Source organism: Atractosteus spatula, chromosome 26 (genome assembly GCF_055471065.1).
Source record: "Atractosteus spatula isolate fAtrSpa1 chromosome 26, fAtrSpa1.hap1, whole genome shotgun sequence".
NCBI lineage: Eukaryota > Metazoa > Chordata > Actinopteri > Semionotiformes > Lepisosteidae > Atractosteus > Atractosteus spatula.
Genome location: NC_142731.1, coordinates 7,071,859 through 7,092,959, shown reverse-complemented (window position 1 = coordinate 7,092,959; position 21,101 = coordinate 7,071,859). Strand labels below are relative to the sequence as shown.

Genomic DNA, 21,101 nt, shown 5'->3' with positions numbered 1-21,101 from the left:
AACACCATGCAGAAAACAGAACAAACAACACAAAAACAGCACCATCTGGTAGCTTGGTCCTGTTCATTATGCAGTGTCTTGCATACAGTAGGAGTTGGAGTGTTTGGGGATCTGCCATTAAAATATGGCAGAAACCTGGTAAGACATTTAAAGAAAAGTATCAAGCCAAAAGATGATTCTATAATGTGCTGTATCAATTCTGTGCATCTGTTGCTAACTAATCCATCATCCTAGCCTCTCTGAGCTTTTGTCTGCCCGTGAACAGGTCACCCTGTTCAGTTTGAGCACAGCACTGGAGCAACACAGATGAGTGACAGCTCCCCAGAGAGAAAAGGGTTAACCAGGTGCTGTTTATTTTCCGAGAGGCTGGGAGTGGTGCTTCCCCTCTCAGCACACACGCCAGGAAAATAATTATCTCCCAGGCATCACTGAGTATAATAATAGAAAGGAGATCAACACAAAAACATTATCTGTTTTTGTACAACTGTTAACCAGACACAACCAGGGGACCAAAGAAGGTGGGGGTGTGAGTACAAGTTGTGTCATGAGGAGCTCTGTGCAAGTCCAACCAGGACACAGCCTAATACACTGTCAAGAGACAAGTTTGTGTCAAACAACTTATATTCCAGCATTTAAACTGATTAACTGCATAGCATGCTTATGTGGTTTGTACAACTTCCCAGAATGTTAATACACAGCGACTCTTTTGGAAGTGTGCACTACGCAGTATGCTGCTCCACACCTGCCCTGCCAAATATACAACTCCAGTGCTATGTCTCTGCCTATACACCCTGCTTCTACATGGTGTACTAGATCTGTGGCAGCCTAGCATGCACAAGCCTGTTTAACATCCTGTGTACATGCAAGAGAGATTTTGTGAAACTCCAATTATATTTTAATCTCTCCTAACACCAGGTTAGACACATTGGCTGTTTTACTTCGTGATGACAGCATAATGGTTTTAACTCTCTCCACTCCCCCCCAACGGGACAGGTTTTCGGAGCGGTGAAGTAAATGACAGCACTGCAAAAAAAATAGCCATGAGCACTGGGTTGGTGAGTATTGTGCCTCATTGAGTGAATGCTTAAAAGCCCAAAAACATCCCGAAAAGAGAAGCAATCAACATCACCTGCCCTGGGTTTAATCTTTCACAACGGCCAAAAACCTGTAGGAAAATTGCACTGCCCCAGAACGTCAAACTAAACTCTCTCAGCCCTCAAGAGCATGGATGGTAACACGAACGGATTTCAGAGCACAGCAAGAGCGTGCGCACTCTCTGTCAGGAAATAAAAGTCCACTGCAGCCAAAACAAAGGAACGATACATAAACAAGCACATCTGAGCTCGGCTCCTTCAGTGATTCCGACTGTTCTTCGGGAGTTCATTAGCAATATCCGCTACCTTTGCGCTCTCCAGTTTCACACTTTAGTTTAGGGATACAGTATATCAGCAACTGCTGCGCTTGTATTGCAGAACAGATGTGTTGCCAAGCCATCCAGGAGATCCTGAAGCATTAGCTACCAGGAAACTCCTGTTTCTCAGCTCTGGGGTCCTACTTTCCAGGACCTGGGACATTATTTCTATCCCCCCCCCCCAGCTCAGCCCCCGTGGCGCTGGGTGTGAGCTTGCATGCAGATGAGGTGCCACACAGACAGCCAGGCTGGCAGGGCCCGGCTCTCTCACAGGGCTCTTTCTCCTCTCAACGGCGCCCCGCTGTGAGGCCTGCTTTTCAATCCCCTTCGCTCCGCAGAAATACCTCCGCTTCAATTCAGGGCACAAAACCCCTCTCTCCGTACACAGGCCCGGAAAAACACTGGGAGCTTACAGTTAACCCCTTCACGGCCTGGAAGCGTGAGGCCTATAAAGGTCTCGGCGAAGGGGGTGGGAGAGTGTTGGGGGACTAGGGGCTTTCTCGCTGTTTTCTTTGACAAATTGATTCCTATTTGATTAATTCCTCATATAAAAAGAGATTAGATCATGCCTTTGTAAGAGACGAGAAGCTAGTACTGTTAATTGAACAAAATACTCTGGATTATGGAGTTTAAATGTCAGCTGAATTACCAAGTCTAATTATGAAACTGCTTGCAATTGCAAATGAACACCTTTAGATTACTCAGGTCTTCTGATAATTAAATTCAAATGAAATGACATGTTTAATAGTGTAATAAAAATGGAAATGCGAAGCATGTGACATCTTGTGTTACAGGACTGGTCAGCCTCAGCATGTGTGCGCTTGTTTGTGCCACATGGGTACTGGTAACAATATAGTTAGCTTTCTAACAGAATGGAAAATAATTCCCTTTTTTGCAAGAAGTAAAACTTAACGCATAATAACAACATAGTGTGCACAATTGTAAAACACTTAGATTCACAGGTATAGATTTCTGTCTCATTTCAGGTACTGCTCTGAAGGACATTTTGTCTCTTTACCTGTAAAAGGAAGGAAATGCTACATTTAGTCCATACTGCAGTTTTTCCCTAGTGCGGGTACTAATAATTTGTCTTGCCCACTGTGATTCGGGAAGAAATCATTAGGCTCAGGCAAGAACTGCTGCCACCTATCTGTCACTTGAAACCTCACACACTGGCTACAGGAATCATCCCCACACACGCATACAGATGTGCACTGGTTCCAGCTGCACTGGGCAATAAATGAGAAAAGCCTTCTACAGCCCGCTGAGAATGATTCGGCAAGAATTCCTGGACTCACGTGAGGAGGAGCCTTCTTCAGCAACACCAGCAGTGCTTGCAGGACCAGGTTGGAAAAGCGTGGCCCAATAGGAACATAGTCTGTGAACAGAAACATGATACAGCACGTAAACGATTAATGCAAGCTTGGGGAAGAGTAAGCACTGCAGGACTGATATAGAGACATCAGTTTCCTGCAGAGGCTGCATGGAGAAACTTCTCACTTTCTGTGAACTGATGGATATTAACAACAACAGGTAGACTTTTAATGTCAGACACCTGAGTTCCTCTTCTCGTCCTACCAGGGGGGTTTGGAATTACAAGAGGAGTCTGCATGTCTGTGGTTGACATAAATCACAGCCAAGCCTGTTTATCACGCGTTTATTAGAGCTGGTAGCTATCCAACAAGTCATGGCATCTTCAGATCTAAAGCCTAAAGCCTGACAGTCCATTCATTAGGGCGCTGCTGCGGCAGTTAAAGCTGGAACGTCTATAGTTCTGATGAGGTAAGGGATTTCGTTCTGGTGCTCCCTGTCTCCAGTCCCGTTATACAGTGAACGGAGGTTCGGGGGTGTGTGTGTGTGTGTGTGTCATGCCTGTGGATAATTAGTGAGCTCACGATCCTGGCGCCTCCGCTCCCCGAAGGGCAACGTGCCAACTGGCTGAAGGCAGAACTTCAGGTCAGGGCTCATGTGCCTCTGTACTGTATGTGCCTGTATGTGGAGGCCTGGTGAGAGGGAGAGAGCTGAAAAACCTGCAGGGGCAAGCCCGGACTTCACTCTTACAGCGCATTATCACGACATTATCTGAACCTGTTTTTGGTGACACAACACCACAGGACTGTACAGATTTTGAGATTTTCCTACGATGGGAGGCTGGTCTTTTTAGAGTAGTGGAATTCAGCGGTGTCTGAGGAGACGGTGTACGATCTGGGGCTGGGAAGTCCTTGAAGAACTTCTTAACAAAGGCCAAGAAAGCTCCTTCAATTGTTTCCTGGTGCCTTTCTGGGCTATTGACGTCAAGAGCTCAAAGCCCAAATGAGCCCCATTAACATAAGGTCACAGATGCATTTCCTTAACTGCTCCTTAAAAAGATGCAGGACCAGTTCCTCCTGAAAACATGTTCTCTGTCCATCCATAGAACAAGAAGATCACAAAGCAAACTGTTCTACAAAGTTCCTCACTCCAACTAGCAAGGTTAAAGAGAACGCCATTTTCCAGAATGGAAGGAAAGAAGATTCTCTTCCAAGGTTTATCAATGCTTTGGATCTTCTCTTTAGAAGCCCTCTGACATCCAGAGGTGCTGGTGGCCTATGGATGTGGACTAAGGCTCAGAGGAAGCTACACTGATACCCTTAACATTAAACCTAGTTAAAAACCCAGTCCACCACGTGAGAGATTTGCAATGCTGTTGAATACCGATGGACCAGATGGGCCAAATGGCCTCCTCTTGTTTGGAACCATTCTTGTTCTTACGGATTTTTCTTGCCATGTGAGTGTCATTTTTTCCTAATAAATAAAACTACCAGACAAGACTCCTATTCAGCAGCAGCACTTCGTGCCCCCAGAGGCTGCACACCAAATTTCTTTGGATAAATCACACTTAAAATGAACACACAGATCAAAATATTTCACAGAACTGCAAGAAATGAACAGGGGGATTTCAAAGGCAAGAACTCACCTAGCAGACGCTCAATATCATCCACCACCACACAGCTGAGCTGGGACTTATAGGCATCATCAAACACCTAAATTAAAGAGAGCAATGCGCTGCATTATTTAAAAAGGCACAGTTGGAGAAACAGCAGCTGGCGCTGCAAATGTTCAGAGCTGGTACTGCACATCCTACAGCCTGTCCGATGTAAGTGTGCATGAAGAACTGATGAAAGGACACGGCTCAGTGCCTTTCAAACACGTGCAACCCTGGCAGAACAAAAAACCGAGCTGAAGTTTTCCTGTAATGTGGGATATGGTTGCAGTAATGTAAAAATTAACATAGAAACCAAGGGCTACAATGCAAGTGGAAAGGTTCTGCCAACCTTCTTGATGGCCTGACACTTGGCGATCTCTGAGAAGCCAATCATCTTGTCTGGGGAGCAAATCTTGATGAAGGGGAACTGGGACTCCTCGGCGATCTTGGCGGCCAAGGCCGTCTTGCCACTGTGGGGCGGTCCTGGGTGAGGCAGGAAGACAATCAGCACGTTAAGGGATCAGTCAACCACACGCACCTGAAGAAAAGCCTGGAACAACTTTATAAAAAAGGTGAAAAATAAAACAACACACGGCAGGATAAAGCCTGTTTGTAAGTCTGACTGGATCGATTTTTTTAAATTAAAATAATACTGCAATCACCAATTAAGTGTATACTCATTTATTGGGAAAATGCCAGCTTACATTAAGTGGGCTTTGGGAATGCAACTCCTGTACTGCTCTGAAGAGGACAAGGCGCTTCGCGCTGCACTTCTGACACGCACCGCCATTTGTCTCTTGACACTCAGCAAGCGGTCAGTCAGCGGTGGTGCTGACTGGAAAAGACCTGCTGCTTTGACATTAGGTCAAGGCCCCGGGTGTCCAAAGCACTCGTAGGAGTAGCTGACTGCCAGGAAACCGAGAGAACTAACTCTAGATCCAGTGCTCTCAACCTTAATTTTTACCTGGCTCTTGAATGGCAGTGGTGAGCAGACTTTTGGAGACAGAAGATTCAAAGGGGCCGAGAATTGGGGTGACACTTTGTCATTGACGTGTGTGGGAGTGAGAGCACTGGGGAGGGGGGGGTCGGAGGTCAAAAGCCGAAGGTGGTCACTCACCCTCCAGCAGCACGCTGACCAGGGGAGTGCGGTCACTGTTCTTGGTCTGCTGGACCAGCAGCTCTCCATCATCCATTATCCGGGTCACTGGGTCGCCCCACTTGATGATGCCGTTCATGATGTAGCTGGCGTAGTCCTCCTGGTTCGTGCCAAAGGCCTGCGGAAACACGGAGCAAGGGGGGTCAGACCACCCTCTTACCTGTTGGCTGGTAGCAACAATGTGGCGGACTGTGGCAGATGTTTAACTCACAGGCTTGATGTCATTGTCCAGGGAGGCAAGGAAATCACTGCGCTTCACCTGCAGCTTCTCGGCCTTCTCCATGTCCACCTCCACCTTGTTAGTAGCCTATTGGGGTGAGAGAACAGGACAGCTGAGCCCTGAACCGTAACTGACTGAGAATCCCTACTTAGTTCTTTGCTGCTTTTTACAGTTGTCCTATGATTCCTTCCATTCTATAGGGTCTCCAACTGCTGGCTCACAGCCAGGTGGAAAGGTAATTGGATACTAAATACTTTTGTATTTTCTGCGCTGTCAACACTTAGCTTTGTTCTGCTTCATATCAGAAATACAAGATGCACCGCTGGGCCTTTAAATTGCAATGGAAAACGTACGTGTACAGTATAAGCTGTATCACTCACTGAACAATATTTGTTGTCACACTGCAACAATGTTAGCAATAAGGTACTGATGCCCGACTGATGTTATGAATTCACTGGGAGTAGAAGCAATGGTGGGAAAAGTGAAGAACGACAGGTTTAAAAGTCTGAGCCGGGATCGGGACCCTCACAAGCCAGTAAAATCAGGCAGTGCGGAGGCTGCAGTCATTCCACCTGTATGAGCACAGACCCGTGCACTTCAACACTATCAAATATCAAAGACAGCAAGAGACTGAGACAGAAGCAAGTGTTTTCTGGTTATATGCCTGCGGTCAGCCACTCCACACGGAGACAGTTCCTGGGCTAACACACGTGAGCGTGTTGTTGTGTACGCAGAAATAAACCCATGCAAGAGAAAACTGCTTGACCCGCAGGGCAATGGCGTGACAGAGCCAGACAGTGACAGCAGTGCAGGAATCATTCTGCTCCAGTTTTACGACCAATTTCTCCTTCATTCCAAGCGGACACTCTGGAGTCAAGGCTGGAATTCCTCGTGGGATAAGAGATGGGGAGGCATCGGATTACAGGCAGCAGCCAACTGGATCGAGTGACCGTGGGGGAGAGGGGGAGGGGACGGGGTGCGTGCAGATCTCATCCTGGCAGTCTGCCCTAGGGGAGCCTGGTGCAGGGGTGGGTGACTGACGGGGACACAGGCAGACTGACTGGCAGAGGGGCAAAGCAGTGGCTCCAGCTAATACGCAGCATTTCAGGGATATTAACCAGCTCCCATGCTTCTGAATGGACAAAACTGACACATGTCAGCCCTCCTAAACTTCTGTGCCTTAAGCTTTTATTGCAGTGCCATGCCTGACTCTCAGCACTACAAGGCACTGATACAGCACAGTGGCTAAGCATGAAACTGTGTTCCTTCACTTGCGCTTAGCACATTCACAGTCAGCACCTCTACTGCATTGGAACCGAGTTTCACAGTGCTTGTGGCGCAGTAACACTTTTCCAAGGATATGTCTCAAGGATGGAGGATTTGAATGAGATATTAGGGATTTTATTCAATTATTCAAAATTTTCAGAGATATTGTCATGTCTAAATACATCCTAAGGGAAGACTACTGAAAGATGCATATTTTGATGCTTCAAGGACTAAAAATAAGAGTCCCCTCTGGACACAAAGGGTCATCCAAGTTGTTGAGGACGACAATGTGTTATTCTTCAAATGATGGCTGGGTGAGATTAGAAATGGCAAGAGAATACATCAGATGTGATAAGTAGCTTCTTAATATTATTAACATAATTACATGGTGCCTTTGCATGGCTGTAGTGCAGTGATGCAACATTGGTTGTGCTCCTCGGGTTTTATTTTATTAGACTGCAGGTCTGGGAAGACGGTGCTGACCTTGATGTGCCGGTTCATGGCAGTGGACTGGGCAGCCCTCACCAGCCCCTCCAGCTCAGCACCGCTGTAGTTCTTCGTCTCCACAGCCAGCTCCTGGACGTCGACGTCCGGCGCCAGCAGGTGGAACTCCCTCATTTTGGCCGTGTGGATGTTCAGGATCTGCAATCGGCCCTTCTCGTCCGGCAGCCCTGGTGGGAGGGACAGAGAGGGGATGAGGTGAAAGAAATGAAGGCGAAGCCTGGGGACAAGAGGGAATGAGAAAGAGAAAAGAGGGGAAGACGGGAGCGAAGACAGAGAAGGAGTGAGAGCGATGATACGCAGGAGGAGGGTTTCAGTGAAGGGCAGAAGGAGAGAGAGGGAAGGAGGTGCAAGAGACATGAAGAAAGAAATGCTGAAACACCTGTATGAGGGTGGGTTTAGGTTTCCCCCAGACTCTTACCGATTTCCATTTTCACCTCCAGCCTGCCAGGTCGCAGCAGAGCCTCGTCGATCAGGTCAGGTCTGTTGGTCATTCCTGCAGGACAGAGACAGAAAGAGCTCTGAAACACACGCACATAGTATGCATTGCACAGCAGCGTAGACTGCAGTATTACGCATGAGAAGCTCCCTCTGGAAATAAATATGTATATACAGTAGACCTGCTGTACGCGGTACTCTTTGCACATCACTGCATTAACTAGCCCAATCAAACAATAATGCGGAACAGGTGTCTTGCTCATCAGTACAAGGAAATCTGACCAAAATTACAAATTACAAAAGTATATGCTCTCATGAATGCAGAACAGTGTCAGAACAGTGTCAGCAAAATTCCATTTACCTCTTACTGCTGATAACTGACCACCTAAATATCATATACGTAGAATAAAATGATCATTGCTACATGCCAGGATTGAACACAAGGCTATAATGTCCTTTCAAATTAGAAACCAAGCTGAGATTATTCAAGCCTGTGACATTGGGATGGTTCCATTGCAATGGCACTGGAATGGAAAGGTTGCCTTTCGCAAAATGGAAGCCTACACACTCGATCATGACTGCTCAGCATGCGGTCCACGCATGGCAATATGCTACATTAACACAACCACACTGTCAACTTTTGAATCTGTAATTAACAGCTGGCTGGAGCAAAGCAGGGCAGGACTGGAAGGGCACCTGCACTGAGTCAGCCAACAACTGTACGGCCTTCCCTGGTAACCCACTCTCAAACGCCATTCATTACTCATCCATAACTCTGGACGCTAATTGCTCACTCCCCCATCTCCTGATAACCTTGAAATTAAGGCAAACCCTCTCTACTTTCTTCTTCCAAAACTACTCTCAGCCCTCAAAGTCACGTCTGTCACCAACGTCTTCTGAACCTCGGCCCCCTTTCTTATGTTTGGTGAAGCCTTACGTTTGCCTCCCCCTGACCCCTGTGACCCCTCCCCCCTCTGACCCCTTCTTGTCCCCCACTGCCCCAGCGCCTTTGACCTCTGTGCTGTCCTCTTCCCCTCTGACAGTACCTATGACCAGGATGTTGTTGAGCTGCTCCACGCCATCGATCTTGGACAGCAGCTGGTTAACCACCGTGTCGTGGACCCCCGTACTGCCCGCCATGCTGCCCCTCTGCTTGCAGATGGCATCGATCTCGTCAAAGATGATGATGTGCAGCCCGCTGTTGGCACCCAGCTGAGCAAGGAAGAACACAAGAGACAGAGAGCAAGAAAAAAAGTGAGATGACAAAGAGAGGAGCCAGTCTGTATGCCAGATGAGGCCTGGGTGCAATTTACAGTAAGTCACCAGACAAACTGGCGCTGGATTCTGGAGTGTAAATGAGCTATCATTGAGTACCAAGGAGTCAATTGCAAAATATGTTTTTAAACAATAAAAACTAAAATAATGGGGAAAGTATTTTTTGACTGAAAATGGCAGGAATGTTTAAGGGAAGCATCATTGATGGAAAAGATTTTTTACACACTGAAAACCTGAAAAGACTAGTCTTTTGTCATCTTAAATACGCAACATAATTATTGTGGGGGGGGGGGGGGGGGTGGACTATTAAAAAGCATGGAGATCCACGGCTCTAAAGAGGTACCAGATGCAAATCCAGACACAGAACCAGACCACAGCAGAGAAACTAACTCCACATACCTACATCTGTCAACAAAACTGTCTCTTAGGATACCATCACGCTAGCTATATAAACTGTCCCCAAATAACAACACTCAGGGGACTGCCAGAAACATGACCTTCTCGCTATCTCCTGGGTTCTGTCAGCAAGCCCCTGCTAGCCGGTGCTGTAACATTTAAGCAGGTGTGGGGGGACGTGATGAGCCAGCAGGCTGGTGAGTTCGCCCCTGTCTTTGTGTGCTTGTGAGGAGATAAGGCCTTCCTCATTACAGCTGAGGAGAGAAGCTGTCACTCTCTCGGTCTGCAGGTTGGACACGCAAGAAGCCCAACACGACTGCGGAGACCAGGCCACACTGCAACACTCAGGAAATCTCTGCTGTGGGAACCCGCGCTGTGGAGGAACTCCTCCGGAGTGCACAATGACAAGAAATTTAACCCCTTTCTTCCCAACAACCAAAGCTAAGACAGATTTCTCCAGCTCTAGGAAGGGAAAGGAAAACAACACTCATAAACCACTTCCATGTTTGTTATTATGATGTCCTTCCTGTTGCAATCGCCAACCACACTGCCAAGCAAAGATGGAGCCCTCGGATCTCTCACCCTCTTCTGCTCCTCCTCCGCGTCGGCAAAGAGCTTGCGGATGTTGGCCTCGGACTCGCCCACGTATTTGTTCAGGATCTCGGGGCCGTTGACCACTTTCGGCTCCCGGGCGTTCAGCATCTTCCCGATCTGTCGGGCCATCAGGGTCTTACCACAGCCTGGGGGTCCGTACAGCAGGATGCCTTTCACGTGCTTACAGCCTGGAGAGAGAGAGAGGACCCCAGCGCTCACTGACACTGCCAGGTCTCCGTTTCTTCCCTCCCACCCTGCACAGCTGGAACACTGCCTATCCGCCATGTGCCAGGGGTGTCCCTGCCTCTAGGGAGCAGCATTAAGGGGTGCACCTCATAACCCTTCCATTTCACCTCACTTTGAAGGGCATCTACAGTGGGGTGTTGCTTGGACTGTTCATTGGCAGCAGCCAGTATTTCAATCATAAAGCTCACACTGAAAAGAACACTGAGCACTGCCAGTCTTCTAGGGCCATTTAAGATAAAAAAAAGATAGTTTTGCTGGAGGCTGCCTAGAAAATCTACAGAGAGATGAAAATGTAAGTGATGGACCCACTCAATATTTAATTAATCTTATAATAAAAAAGTGGCAGGCATCTTCTTCACAGGAATTTACTATTCTGTTAATGTAATGTATTAACACATTTGGACAGTCAAAAGAAGACAGACACACCATTAAAGATCTGTCCTTTGAACAAGGGGTTAAACCCCCAAGATAAACAAGGTTACCAGGATGTTATAGACCAATATCAATGTGAATGTCCAGGGCTGATGGTTGGTTAAAAGACTGCGGCTGGGTTTTTTTGCTTGCACAGCTGTTGTTAACTTTGCACACCCTAATGCATGGAAACCGCCATCGCTGGAGAGTGTAGACGTTTATTTAATTTTAACAATCTGCTGTTATTTTTTTCTTAATCGTAACTTTCACCTGTTATTTTTATGTTTTTGTGCATTTTTATACTTTCTATTTTATTTGAATTGTTTTGTTAGGGATGCTTTACTTGATATATATGCCACAATGCACAAACGTTGATCATTTGACTAAATAGTACAACATTATGGAGTCGAGTTTTAAATACAAGTTTATTCTAGGCTGAAACGTCTGAAAATAACCCACAGGAGAGAAAGGATGAAAACAACTGTTTTTCAGCTGCGATTTAACCTGTCAGCCAACTATACGAATTTCTTGTGAGACATTGGCAGAGGACTAATATGCACTTTTGTAAAATACTCCACTTGTATACATAATGCATGCACTGTCCACCTTATTTAGCAGAAGAGACAGATACAGCAGGCAGAAGCTCACTCTTTGTTCAGCTTTGCCATGCCTGAAAACATCCCCGAAGGCTTCATTTTCTTATACAGAACTGACACAAGCATGAACTTCAAACACCATTCGTGCTTCTCGATCTGCATCTCCTGGACAGGTGAGAATCCCAGGAGTCATAAAAAATTGTAGAAAAAATACAGTTTAAGCCTCCCTCCCTTACACGAAAAGTCCCTTTTCAGCATTAGTCTGATTCATAAATGAGACCTCAGACTTGCTGTCAAAAGCTAATTAATTATCAGAGGGGGCTAATGCAAGTGAATAATAATAATAAAGTGAAGACATATTGTCTTAGAACTGTACAACAACTCAATTCAAGGGCTAATTTAATTTCCTAAACCTAGGAAATAACAAGAATCATTCTGATTTCTGGGAAAAAAAATACGGATCAGGCCCAGACCAACACTGATGTTTCATTATCTTATGAGAAAAAGTTCAGGTACAGTGGGGCTACGAAGGCCTCCATCGGAACAGACATTACTGTCCGCTCACTCCTGTGACGTCCGCAGACACCTGCCTCTCCACACCTGCGGTCTGTGCACTTTGCAAGAACGCTCTCACCTTTATCTATCAGGAAAGCTGATCACACAACAACAGCCAGCTGTCGGGTCTCCCAGTCGAATGCTGGCTAAAGCCCCATTTCTAAAAGGTCATCTTAACCATGTGTGGATCCTGCGGCACGCTGATCGCTAACGCTGCAATGGGCTGTTTATTTCAGAGCCAGGCTGCTGAAGCTGGATCAAACAACTGGCCAAAGCGTCTCCTTTGCAGAGCTATCAAGCCAGAGGCTCATGCCAATGCTGTACAAGGACAGAGCGATTTGAAGAAACCAAATCCAGTTGCACTAAAACCTTCCTTGCCAACTAGGAGGAATAAACCAGTCTTTTTCTGTTCAACAATATAATATCTGTGGTGGCAGGGTATTTGTCTTAAAACCTTTAACTATGAGCCTATCTCCAGGGAGGCCACCTTTGCAGCCATTTTTAAAGTGAAAATGAAAACACATTTTTACAACTTGGTTTTCAGAATAGCATGAAGGATTCTCACTATTAGTTAGCACTGGCTATAATAAGCTACTGCATTTACTGAGACATCAGCATTTTTGTATATTATGTTTTCAGGGCTGTATAACTGCTTTGATTACTTTTTAGAAATTGCTTTCATTTTTGCCTGTCTCTTTTACACTTTTCCCTTATTGTTCAGTGGCATTCAGTGCTTTTGAGAGACTTGATTCATTCAACACATACAGTAAACCTAATTTTACTTTAACTGTAGCATGCAATTTCTCTCCTTCAGTTTTGCAAACTCTGGAACAGCAAGGAAGCAGCACATTCACGTTGTTCATGTTTGTCTTTGCGATCTTCCTCTAACTAAATTCCCACTATCCCCCCGACAAATCATGAATTCATGTCAGCAAAAATGCTTCACACAGGCCGTTCTGTTGTTTGCTTGTACATTAAGAGGGAAAGCTCAATTTCCCTCTTTTCTGATATATGGTGGAAGCAGCGAAATCAATCTGTTTTCAGTCACCGAGAAACTGAACATCTTCCATGTGTTGTTCAAGGCAGAAAAAGCAAATTCCACAAAACATTCCTGCATACATTCCTACGACCTGAGCAGGTCCTGAAGGCATAAGGCAGTGAGGTGGGCTGCACGTGGGATAAGCCCTTACAGAAGTATATTCAGCAAGAGAGCTGCTTTCTTCCTACACTTTTACCACCTTGCTTTGACAGCACTCCCCTGAGCACTGCCATGCATTTGCAAACGCTCGAGAAAACGTCTTGCTTCTGCCGTGCGACACCTGACACTGGGGCCAGCATCGAGATTTTGCGCACGAGGCTTCACAAGGGCTCGCAGAGTAAGACTGAAGTCACAGAAGGAAAGGCTCCCCGGAGGAGTACTCACCCATCTGCTCCACGATCTCGGTGGGGAAGACCCTGGAGGCGAAGGCTCTCCTGAAGATGTCGGAGAACTCCTTGTCCAGGCCACCGATCCCCATGCGCTCGAAGTTCCAGTCAGGGTTAATGATGGACTGACGGCCCTGCTTGGTTTTGGCCTTGCCTTGGAGGAAGGGAAGAGAGCACACAGAGCATTGTTTCTTCACCCCTTCATCACATCGTGCTCATCTTCCAGCCCTTTTGTTTAAAAACTGTAAACACCTATTATCGTGATGCTAACCCAGTTTGGAATTGCAAAATGCATGGGGCTCAGCTTTAGAGTGGCAGCTCATACCGCTCGGAAGAAATCGCGCCCACAGAGCCATTAGCCTGGTGACATCTATGAGCTCCACAGTGACTGACAGGGGAGCTAACGCCAATCCGAGGGGCGGTTCTTCCCTCACTGGCTTCACTGGAAGCCTGCAGTTGCCTGGGAAGAGGCAGGAGTTGCAGTTTTGCAGCAAAGTTGGCTTTGCTCAGCTGTGCAATGCTTGTTGGGAAATCCCGGTCACAGTCAGCAGGTGACTAACAGGACTCAGCCAGTGAGCTTTTTTCGGAAAAGAAAGGGTGTAGTAAAAAGACATGGCACAAAGCACCCAATACTGTGTGAACTTAAACCAAATGTGTTGAATTATTCCTCTCATTTCTAGAAACATAAAGTTACATATATTTAAAATTCATATTTTCCACTTGCAATTTCTATTTTATTTTCTATTTAATTTTATTGGATTAGCTTTTTAAATAAAAACAACATCTGGATGTGTTTGATGCCAAGGTGTTGTAACCACACCTCAGCAATCATATGCTGCAAAGCATTCACACCTAGCAAACTGGAAATAAGATTGGTGTCTGCTGCCACCTGGTGGATCTGTCCATACTGCAACTACAAAAAATAATGATTCTCAAACGTACACATAAAAGTCCAAATTAAAAGTCAAAAGTAAGATTTAGATAGTTTTGTATTTATAACTGCACATTTTCAAGCTACAAAGATGTATTAACTCTGGTGGTTCCAATAATCTGAAATCAATTTTAACAGCATTACTGTAGTTATTTATACCTTTGCTCCTTAACTCTGATGTGGTGCCCCCTGTGTTAAGTCATGTGCGGTGTGTGTGTGTAGGAGAAGGACCAGAGCTAGCTGAGAGACTAAGGGCGATGGGACTTACCCACAAGAGTGAGGGAAGAGCTCTCCGCTTTCTCAAAAATCACCTGGCTGTTTCCAATCACCAGACCAATCTCAATCTGCAGGGACCAAGAACAAAGATTGCAACAGACTGCACCTTTTGGACAGAGAGGACTGGGGGAGACGCCAAGGATGTGGGATTTTAGACCTGGATCCTTGTCTCATAGGAGTTAAATCATTTATTTTTAATTTTAAAGCGGTGTCCAACAGAGAGACATGAGAGAACAACGTTGGATGATTGTAACATAAATACAAAAAAGAGTACAACTAAAATACAGATTTAATTCTTAATAAATATTAAGAACATGGGGACTAACCTTTAGATCACAAATATCTGGCATGACAGATTTGTACTTGATGCTTGTGCAAAGCACCCCCAACCACTGCACCTGCTACTCAGTATAAACGTACAAAGCACCACTGGAATAAAATTACAGTCAGAGCCTACTGACGCAGCCCCTGCCTGGGACTCTTGGCGTACCTTGTGCTTCTTCCCTGACGCTGGCTCCCCCTTGAGGATGCTGGGGTCCATGGCTTCGATGTCCTTCACCAGCAGGCCGAACAGCTTGTCACAGAAGCTGAACACCAGCTGCAGGGGGAAACAACCACAGTGATCAGGAGACGGAGACCAGAAAGGACATTACTGCAGCACCTCACAGGGCAGGCGTATTTGTTCAGCGCCGTGGCTCAGCGTGACTGATCATTTCCAGCTGCACAGCACTGACCGCTTGCAACAAATGCAGCTTTACAACAAAACGGCATCATTAGAACTGACTTATTCACAATTCACAGTTCTGAACCACTGGTGCACATGAATTTCACCCATGTTTATGAAAATCCTACACACAATAAGCACTGAAGAATATTAAGTACAGGTCCTAATTAAACAGCACCAGTGACTCACAACACACTGTAATGACAACACCTGCTGCCCATATGGTTTGCATTTCTCAGCACTAAGATCTAGTCTTTACTTACTGGTCCACAAGGACCCTTTTTCATTGCCCACAGTGTGCACCAGCACACGCTACCCGACTGCCCCCTCTCAGCTCTGATGGGTATCTTCTACCGGGCATTACTGAGGACTGTCTCGCCAATACCTGCTGTCCCACGGTGAAGGCCTGGTTGTTGAACTGCTGGATGAACTCCCCGGCCATCTTGTCCGAATCATAGGGGCTGTTGTCAACGTTCTTCTTCTGCAAGAAGTCTATCTCGATGGTCATGGTGCCAATGCACTGCTTTGACTTGTCAAAGGTGTAGGAGAGCACTGTAGGAAAACGAACACGGCCAGGCGAGGGGGATTACTATACCGCAGCAGAGAGACTACATAGAACATGCTATTCCAGTCAGGGTTAATGATGTAAATGGTGGAACCAGATGCCCAGAAATACCTGGAATGCTGCACCACCTCCCTCCCCCTCCCAGAGTCACACCTGAATCCAGCTGTTCCGATTCTGCTTTTGGATTGTGCGTCTTACACTTGGAATTCTGGTGCCTTGTACTGCACTGCCTTCACTTCAGCTACCAAGGACCATGCTTTTAGATCCCCTGACCGAAGTCTTTATTGCTAAAATCACAATAATTTTCATTTTATATGTTGCATAAGGTTAAATGATTGCATTGACTGATGACTTCTGCTTATACCAGTCTAATCTATACGTCACATGTACGCTCAGTGTAGTGTCCAACACACATGGGCCCCTTGACCAGGCTTCTTGTTTTAAGAATGCAGCATTGAAGAATTCGAACCCTATACCGACACGAGAGTGGATAAAAGAACACTGTGCTTTTCCATATACCTGCACTACCACAGAGAAAACAGATGAGAGTTATTTAACTCCTGCTTCACACATCCCCTTTCAGTGGCCCTGGGCAGCCCTCCGATGGAGCACATGGACCACAATTTCACTCTAGGCTCACAGCTGAACTGCAACCTCATTGCCTCCTCTCCACAACTTTGCAGAAACAGGAGGCAGAGGCGCTAAAATACAATTCACTGCTGGTGCGACTCTTGTCATGTCTCGCGGTGAGGCAGCTCTTGTCACCTTGTCAGCTTCTCTTCTTCATTTCAGTGTTTTATTGCTGCTGTAGGAGCAGTGACAGTGCGGCCTAGACAGCTCCCGATCGCTGTCCGGGTGAGTGATGGTGCTGAAACCTCATAACCGGTAATATCGCAGCTGACACATTGACATCACAACTGAAGTGAACTTCAGAATTTGAAAAAATAATTCAAACAAAGCTCCCCGAATCAAAAGAAACATCTTGTTAATACGTTTTCAAGTTTCTCAGAAAATCTCCCTGGAGATTTTACGGTGAAAATGTCAGTGTACTGTGAAGAGTGCCTCTATCGCACCAGTATGAGCACTGCCTTCAGCAAGGTGGCAGTAAGTAATGTGAGACTGCTCTGCACTTCTGAGGTGACAATGCCAGAGAGCTGACAGCACAGGAGATCGGAGGTCCTTAATGATGCCGCAGCAGTCTTTGGGAATCAGTAGTGTAGAACCGCCCAGATTGCCAGCTGTCATAATCGAGGAACCCCGACTCCAGGCCCTCACAATTGCAATTATGTCTGAGTGGACAGCAGGGCTCCCCAGTTATCGGTCCTCCCGCTGTTATGGCTGCAATTAGTCAGGACATGTGGTGGCCCCAGTGTCCAACTACTGATTAACAAGACTATAATCAATTAATGGATTCAATCAGTCTTTATCCCACGCAAGGAGGAGCGAGGCAGCAGGGAAGTATTGAACAGAAGTTGAGCAGTGAGAGAGAGTATGTGCTGCTACTGTGCATGTCTTGGTATCAAGTTGAGAAGTGTGGGAGGCAGGGTTTATCTCCTTAATATGTCAAAACCGTGCCTCCAAGGACGGTTTCACAAGGATTCTTTGGAAGCAGGTAGGATCAGCAGGCAAGTGTTCTGGACTGGGCCGGGGTCTCTGAGGTACGGGTCCGAGCAGTGGTTCTCAATCCTGGTCCTGCTGGCTTTCATCCCGATGGGGGCCTTAATCGCCGGTGCTAACCGACATAAGCAATCTGCTTTTGCTTGTTCAGACTTTTCTCTGCACTCCATCCTCGCTTTTCAAAAACACCCAAGTTGAAAGTAGACTGTTTTCAAAACGTAAGCATATAAAACATGATGCATTCTCTGGTAAAAATGCAAATTAAGGACACACGCCCTTATTTCTGACCACAAATCAGATACTTTTATGTTTCTGGATAAAAAGCAGATATGGGTGGGAATGACAACATACTGCATCAGATTCCCTCCCACTGATAGCAGGTTACGATTCATGTAATACACCTACAGTAGGTGAGGGGAATTCTGGACCTCAGGAATTGGCACAGGGTGCATTCACATTACAAACCCCATAAAACGATTTAAGAGCTGTAAAGAAACCCACCAAATATAGAAGATAGAAATCGATTTGCCTGCAATGAAGAACTTGGCTGGGGCAAAAACCATTAGACTCAACAGCCCCACAGAGCCAGGAGAGGGAACCAGTGGGCTAGAAGAAGCAAGGATTGAAGAGCCAAGACGGGATGGAAAAATCTGGACATTTCAGTTAGCTACTATTTAATGGAGCGTGCTGCTGTCTTTAAGCATCAATGTGGAAACACACAGCAGAAAGTTAGTAATCACTCAGCTGGTGTTGATCTGTGATGCCAATTACACAACTAAATAGCAAGCCACAGAGCTTTACAAATCATTGTTAACTGTACAGTTAAATGGGAACTTTTGATTGCTGATACTGTGATCTCCAGCTATGCAAGTTAAATGTTTTGCCTTAAGACTATATTACTGGTTTTATGATTAATACTACAATGTAACAGTGAATCGAAAAGGCTTGGTTTCATATTTTGCTTTCGGCAGAGAAAGCAGTAGAAACCATAATTTGATCAATCTCAATCTTTTGTTTTGTTTTTGTTTTTTTTTAAAGCATGCCATCTTAAATATTGGGAAGTGTCCAGATACATTACAACGCTTCCCCCCCCCCACTCTGAAAGTCATGCACATTACAGAGGTTACTGTATGTGATTAGCATGAAAGAGGAAGAACTAAAAAGACAGAGCGCATACTGTTCAAGGGGGCAAAAAGAGGGAATATGGAGCACATTATGTGTGAACTGTTACCGCTGTCATTTTATGCCAACTGAGCAATGAAACTCTTAAGGCGATTTGCAGCTCCAAACCGTGTCCTTTGAAGTGTCTCTACAGTCACTATCACTAAAGTTGATTGAATGGAGCAATTTCATTGCACCAGACTCCTAACTAGAAGAGACTGCTGTGAAATAACATGAGAAAGCCACTAATAGAAAAGCTCTCTGCCAAGCGAAGCAGAGACAAAGACGGCTGATTATATTCCTGCAAGGAGACATCGAATACTCAGAAGTCTAAATTACAGTACCAAAACCCACGCGCTTCTTCTGTTTGCTTCATTTTCATTTGTGTACCCAAAGGTTATCCTGCAGGATCAGATACGCTCTGCAAACGAACACGGAGCAATCACGTTTGGCGAGGCCATAAAGTAAACGTTACGGATGGTACTCTGAATTCGAATATCGCCGCTAGCTACACTGTAAACGATTGCGACGCATTCCGCGCGCGTCTCAGACCAGTCTCGCATCCCCACGCGCACTGTGTTTAACAAACCCCCACCTGTCACCCTGAGATCCCTCACTCATTTAGCTCCCCTTTTCTTTCACTTTCCCGCTCGCTACTGCGGATTCTCCCTGAGCTCCCTGGTGCGCGTAATATCCTGTCGTTATCAGACCTTCTTGCTTGCCCCCTCGTTTACGATTTAGTCGTGTGATCCGGATTGTTACTCCCCTGCTGTCTTGTCGATACCGGACTTCCTTCCTTGTTCCCTGGTTTAAGTCTTAGCCTTGTGATCTGGATTGGAACTCTCAGTGTTCTCTCTCTCTCTCTCTCTCCTGAGTCCTGCATAGGATCCATCTATACCCTTATCTGCCTGCTTGTTACAACGATGCAAACATCAATCCTGTGCAGGCTTTCGTGCAAGAATGGGATAAGAAGCCCAGCACTGAGGGGCTCACCCCTCTCCACACCCCTGCGTGCCTCTACTGCCTGAGCACAGGGTCGCCTCGCCCGGCTGACTCACGTGGACCGGTGGATAGACAAGAGCCTCACCTTCCACCTCCTGCCCAATGGAGAGGCCGGCCCACTTCCTCTGAAAGAGAAAGACGTGGACAGTGAGGAACCACCAGCAGAATGAGCGCTGCATGAACTGGCAAGCAGACTGAAGAAGAGCTCTCTATTGGTGAGGCTTAAAGGTGATGATATACTTGGTCTCACCATGCCCTAGTTTGATTAGATGGATCTCTAGACTTTTTCTGTGTGCTTCTGTCTGTGTGTGTATCCTGGGTGCTGTCCCAGCTTATGCTCTCTGCTTACATGATGGGCTCCAGGATGTCATGACCCTTAACAAGTGCAGGTACCTTTCACATAACAGATAATGGTATCATGAAAAAGGGCATGTAGATACAAATAAAAATGGGAACTATTTGTTATACATGTTTAGAATAATATATGGCAATGCCTTGACAGTGTACTGTAAAATGTAGTATACGCCATATCTATCATGACAAACCAGGGTGAGAAAATGAGGAGTTGCTGTGCTCCATTCTAACACCTGGATTCTTAAAAATCCAGGTGTTAGCTTAAAAAAGCTTAAAAGTTTTTGAAATGCAACACTGTGAGAGTGGCTGCAGCTACAGCAAGCACTGCTCCTGGGCTACACTTTTTCATCTCTGAGATATGTTCCAACATGCTTTAGGTACTCTTCTTAGTGCACTTCTCACTGTACTGATTGTATTGTATGTATTGTATTATTATTATTACACTGTGGCTGTGTTGTCTGTGTTAAGCTGCTGTTGCACTGCAATTTCCCTCACGGGATCAATAAAGTATCTATCTATCTATGCTTTAGCAGAACTAACATGAAAGGTGATATATAAAATAAGCAAATGAGCCTGCATTTTGTTTCAGTCCTCCAGACATCCCCTCACCTGCGGCAGGCTGAAAGCAATGGTGCCGGGGACCACAGAGTGATGGGTTTTCACAGTGAAGATGTACTTGTGGGTCGGGGTGGTCTTCACAGTCACATGCCTGCAGGCAGGAGTGGAAATGATGTCATCTTACATCAGTGCGCCGTGTACAAAACTGACACTAGCAGGTTATGGGCAAGCCGGTAGAGGAAGAAGCTCTTGCTGGTGGCTAAAGTGGGCAGATTTTCAGTATTTCCTTCTTCTCCAGCGATGGAATTGGTTTCAACCAAGGCTTGAGACAGTGCTGACTGGAAGGACTGAGACCAACAAGGGCACAGAGGTCTCCCAGCTGTACTAATTACAGTTAGGCACGAGGCACTATATGCCCTTCTGCACTATATGCCCTTCTGCACTACTGTAACTTTGCT

The 21,101-nt window shown here is 46.0% G+C and overlaps 1 protein-coding gene across 2 annotated transcripts in view; it reads right to left on the bottom strand.

Moving 5' to 3' along the window:
* The window catches only part of LOC148814739 (vesicle-fusing ATPase), a 50,378-nt gene that overhangs the window by 8,326 nt on the left and 20,951 nt on the right, over positions 1–21,101 (bottom strand). For both annotated transcript variants that reach the window (XM_088906502.1, XM_088906503.1), the window contains exons 3-17: positions 20,695–20,794; positions 19,817–19,856; positions 15,772–15,938; positions 15,153–15,260; positions 14,655–14,730; positions 13,454–13,609; positions 10,211–10,410; positions 9,004–9,169; positions 7,941–8,015; positions 7,502–7,689; positions 5,744–5,839; positions 5,494–5,650; positions 4,726–4,859; positions 4,368–4,434; positions 2,710–2,789 (exon numbers count right to left, since the gene is read on the bottom strand). In XM_088906502.1, the coding sequence (XP_088762628.1) occupies positions 2,710–2,789; positions 4,368–4,434; positions 4,726–4,859; positions 5,494–5,650; positions 5,744–5,839; positions 7,502–7,689; positions 7,941–8,015; positions 9,004–9,169; positions 10,211–10,410; positions 13,454–13,609; positions 14,655–14,730; positions 15,153–15,260; positions 15,772–15,938; positions 19,817–19,856; positions 20,695–20,794 (1,810 nt within the window). The remainder of the gene's footprint in view (positions 1–2,709; positions 2,790–4,367; positions 4,435–4,725; positions 4,860–5,493; positions 5,651–5,743; positions 5,840–7,501; positions 7,690–7,940; positions 8,016–9,003; positions 9,170–10,210; positions 10,411–13,453; positions 13,610–14,654; positions 14,731–15,152; positions 15,261–15,771; positions 15,939–19,816; positions 19,857–20,694; positions 20,795–21,101) is intronic.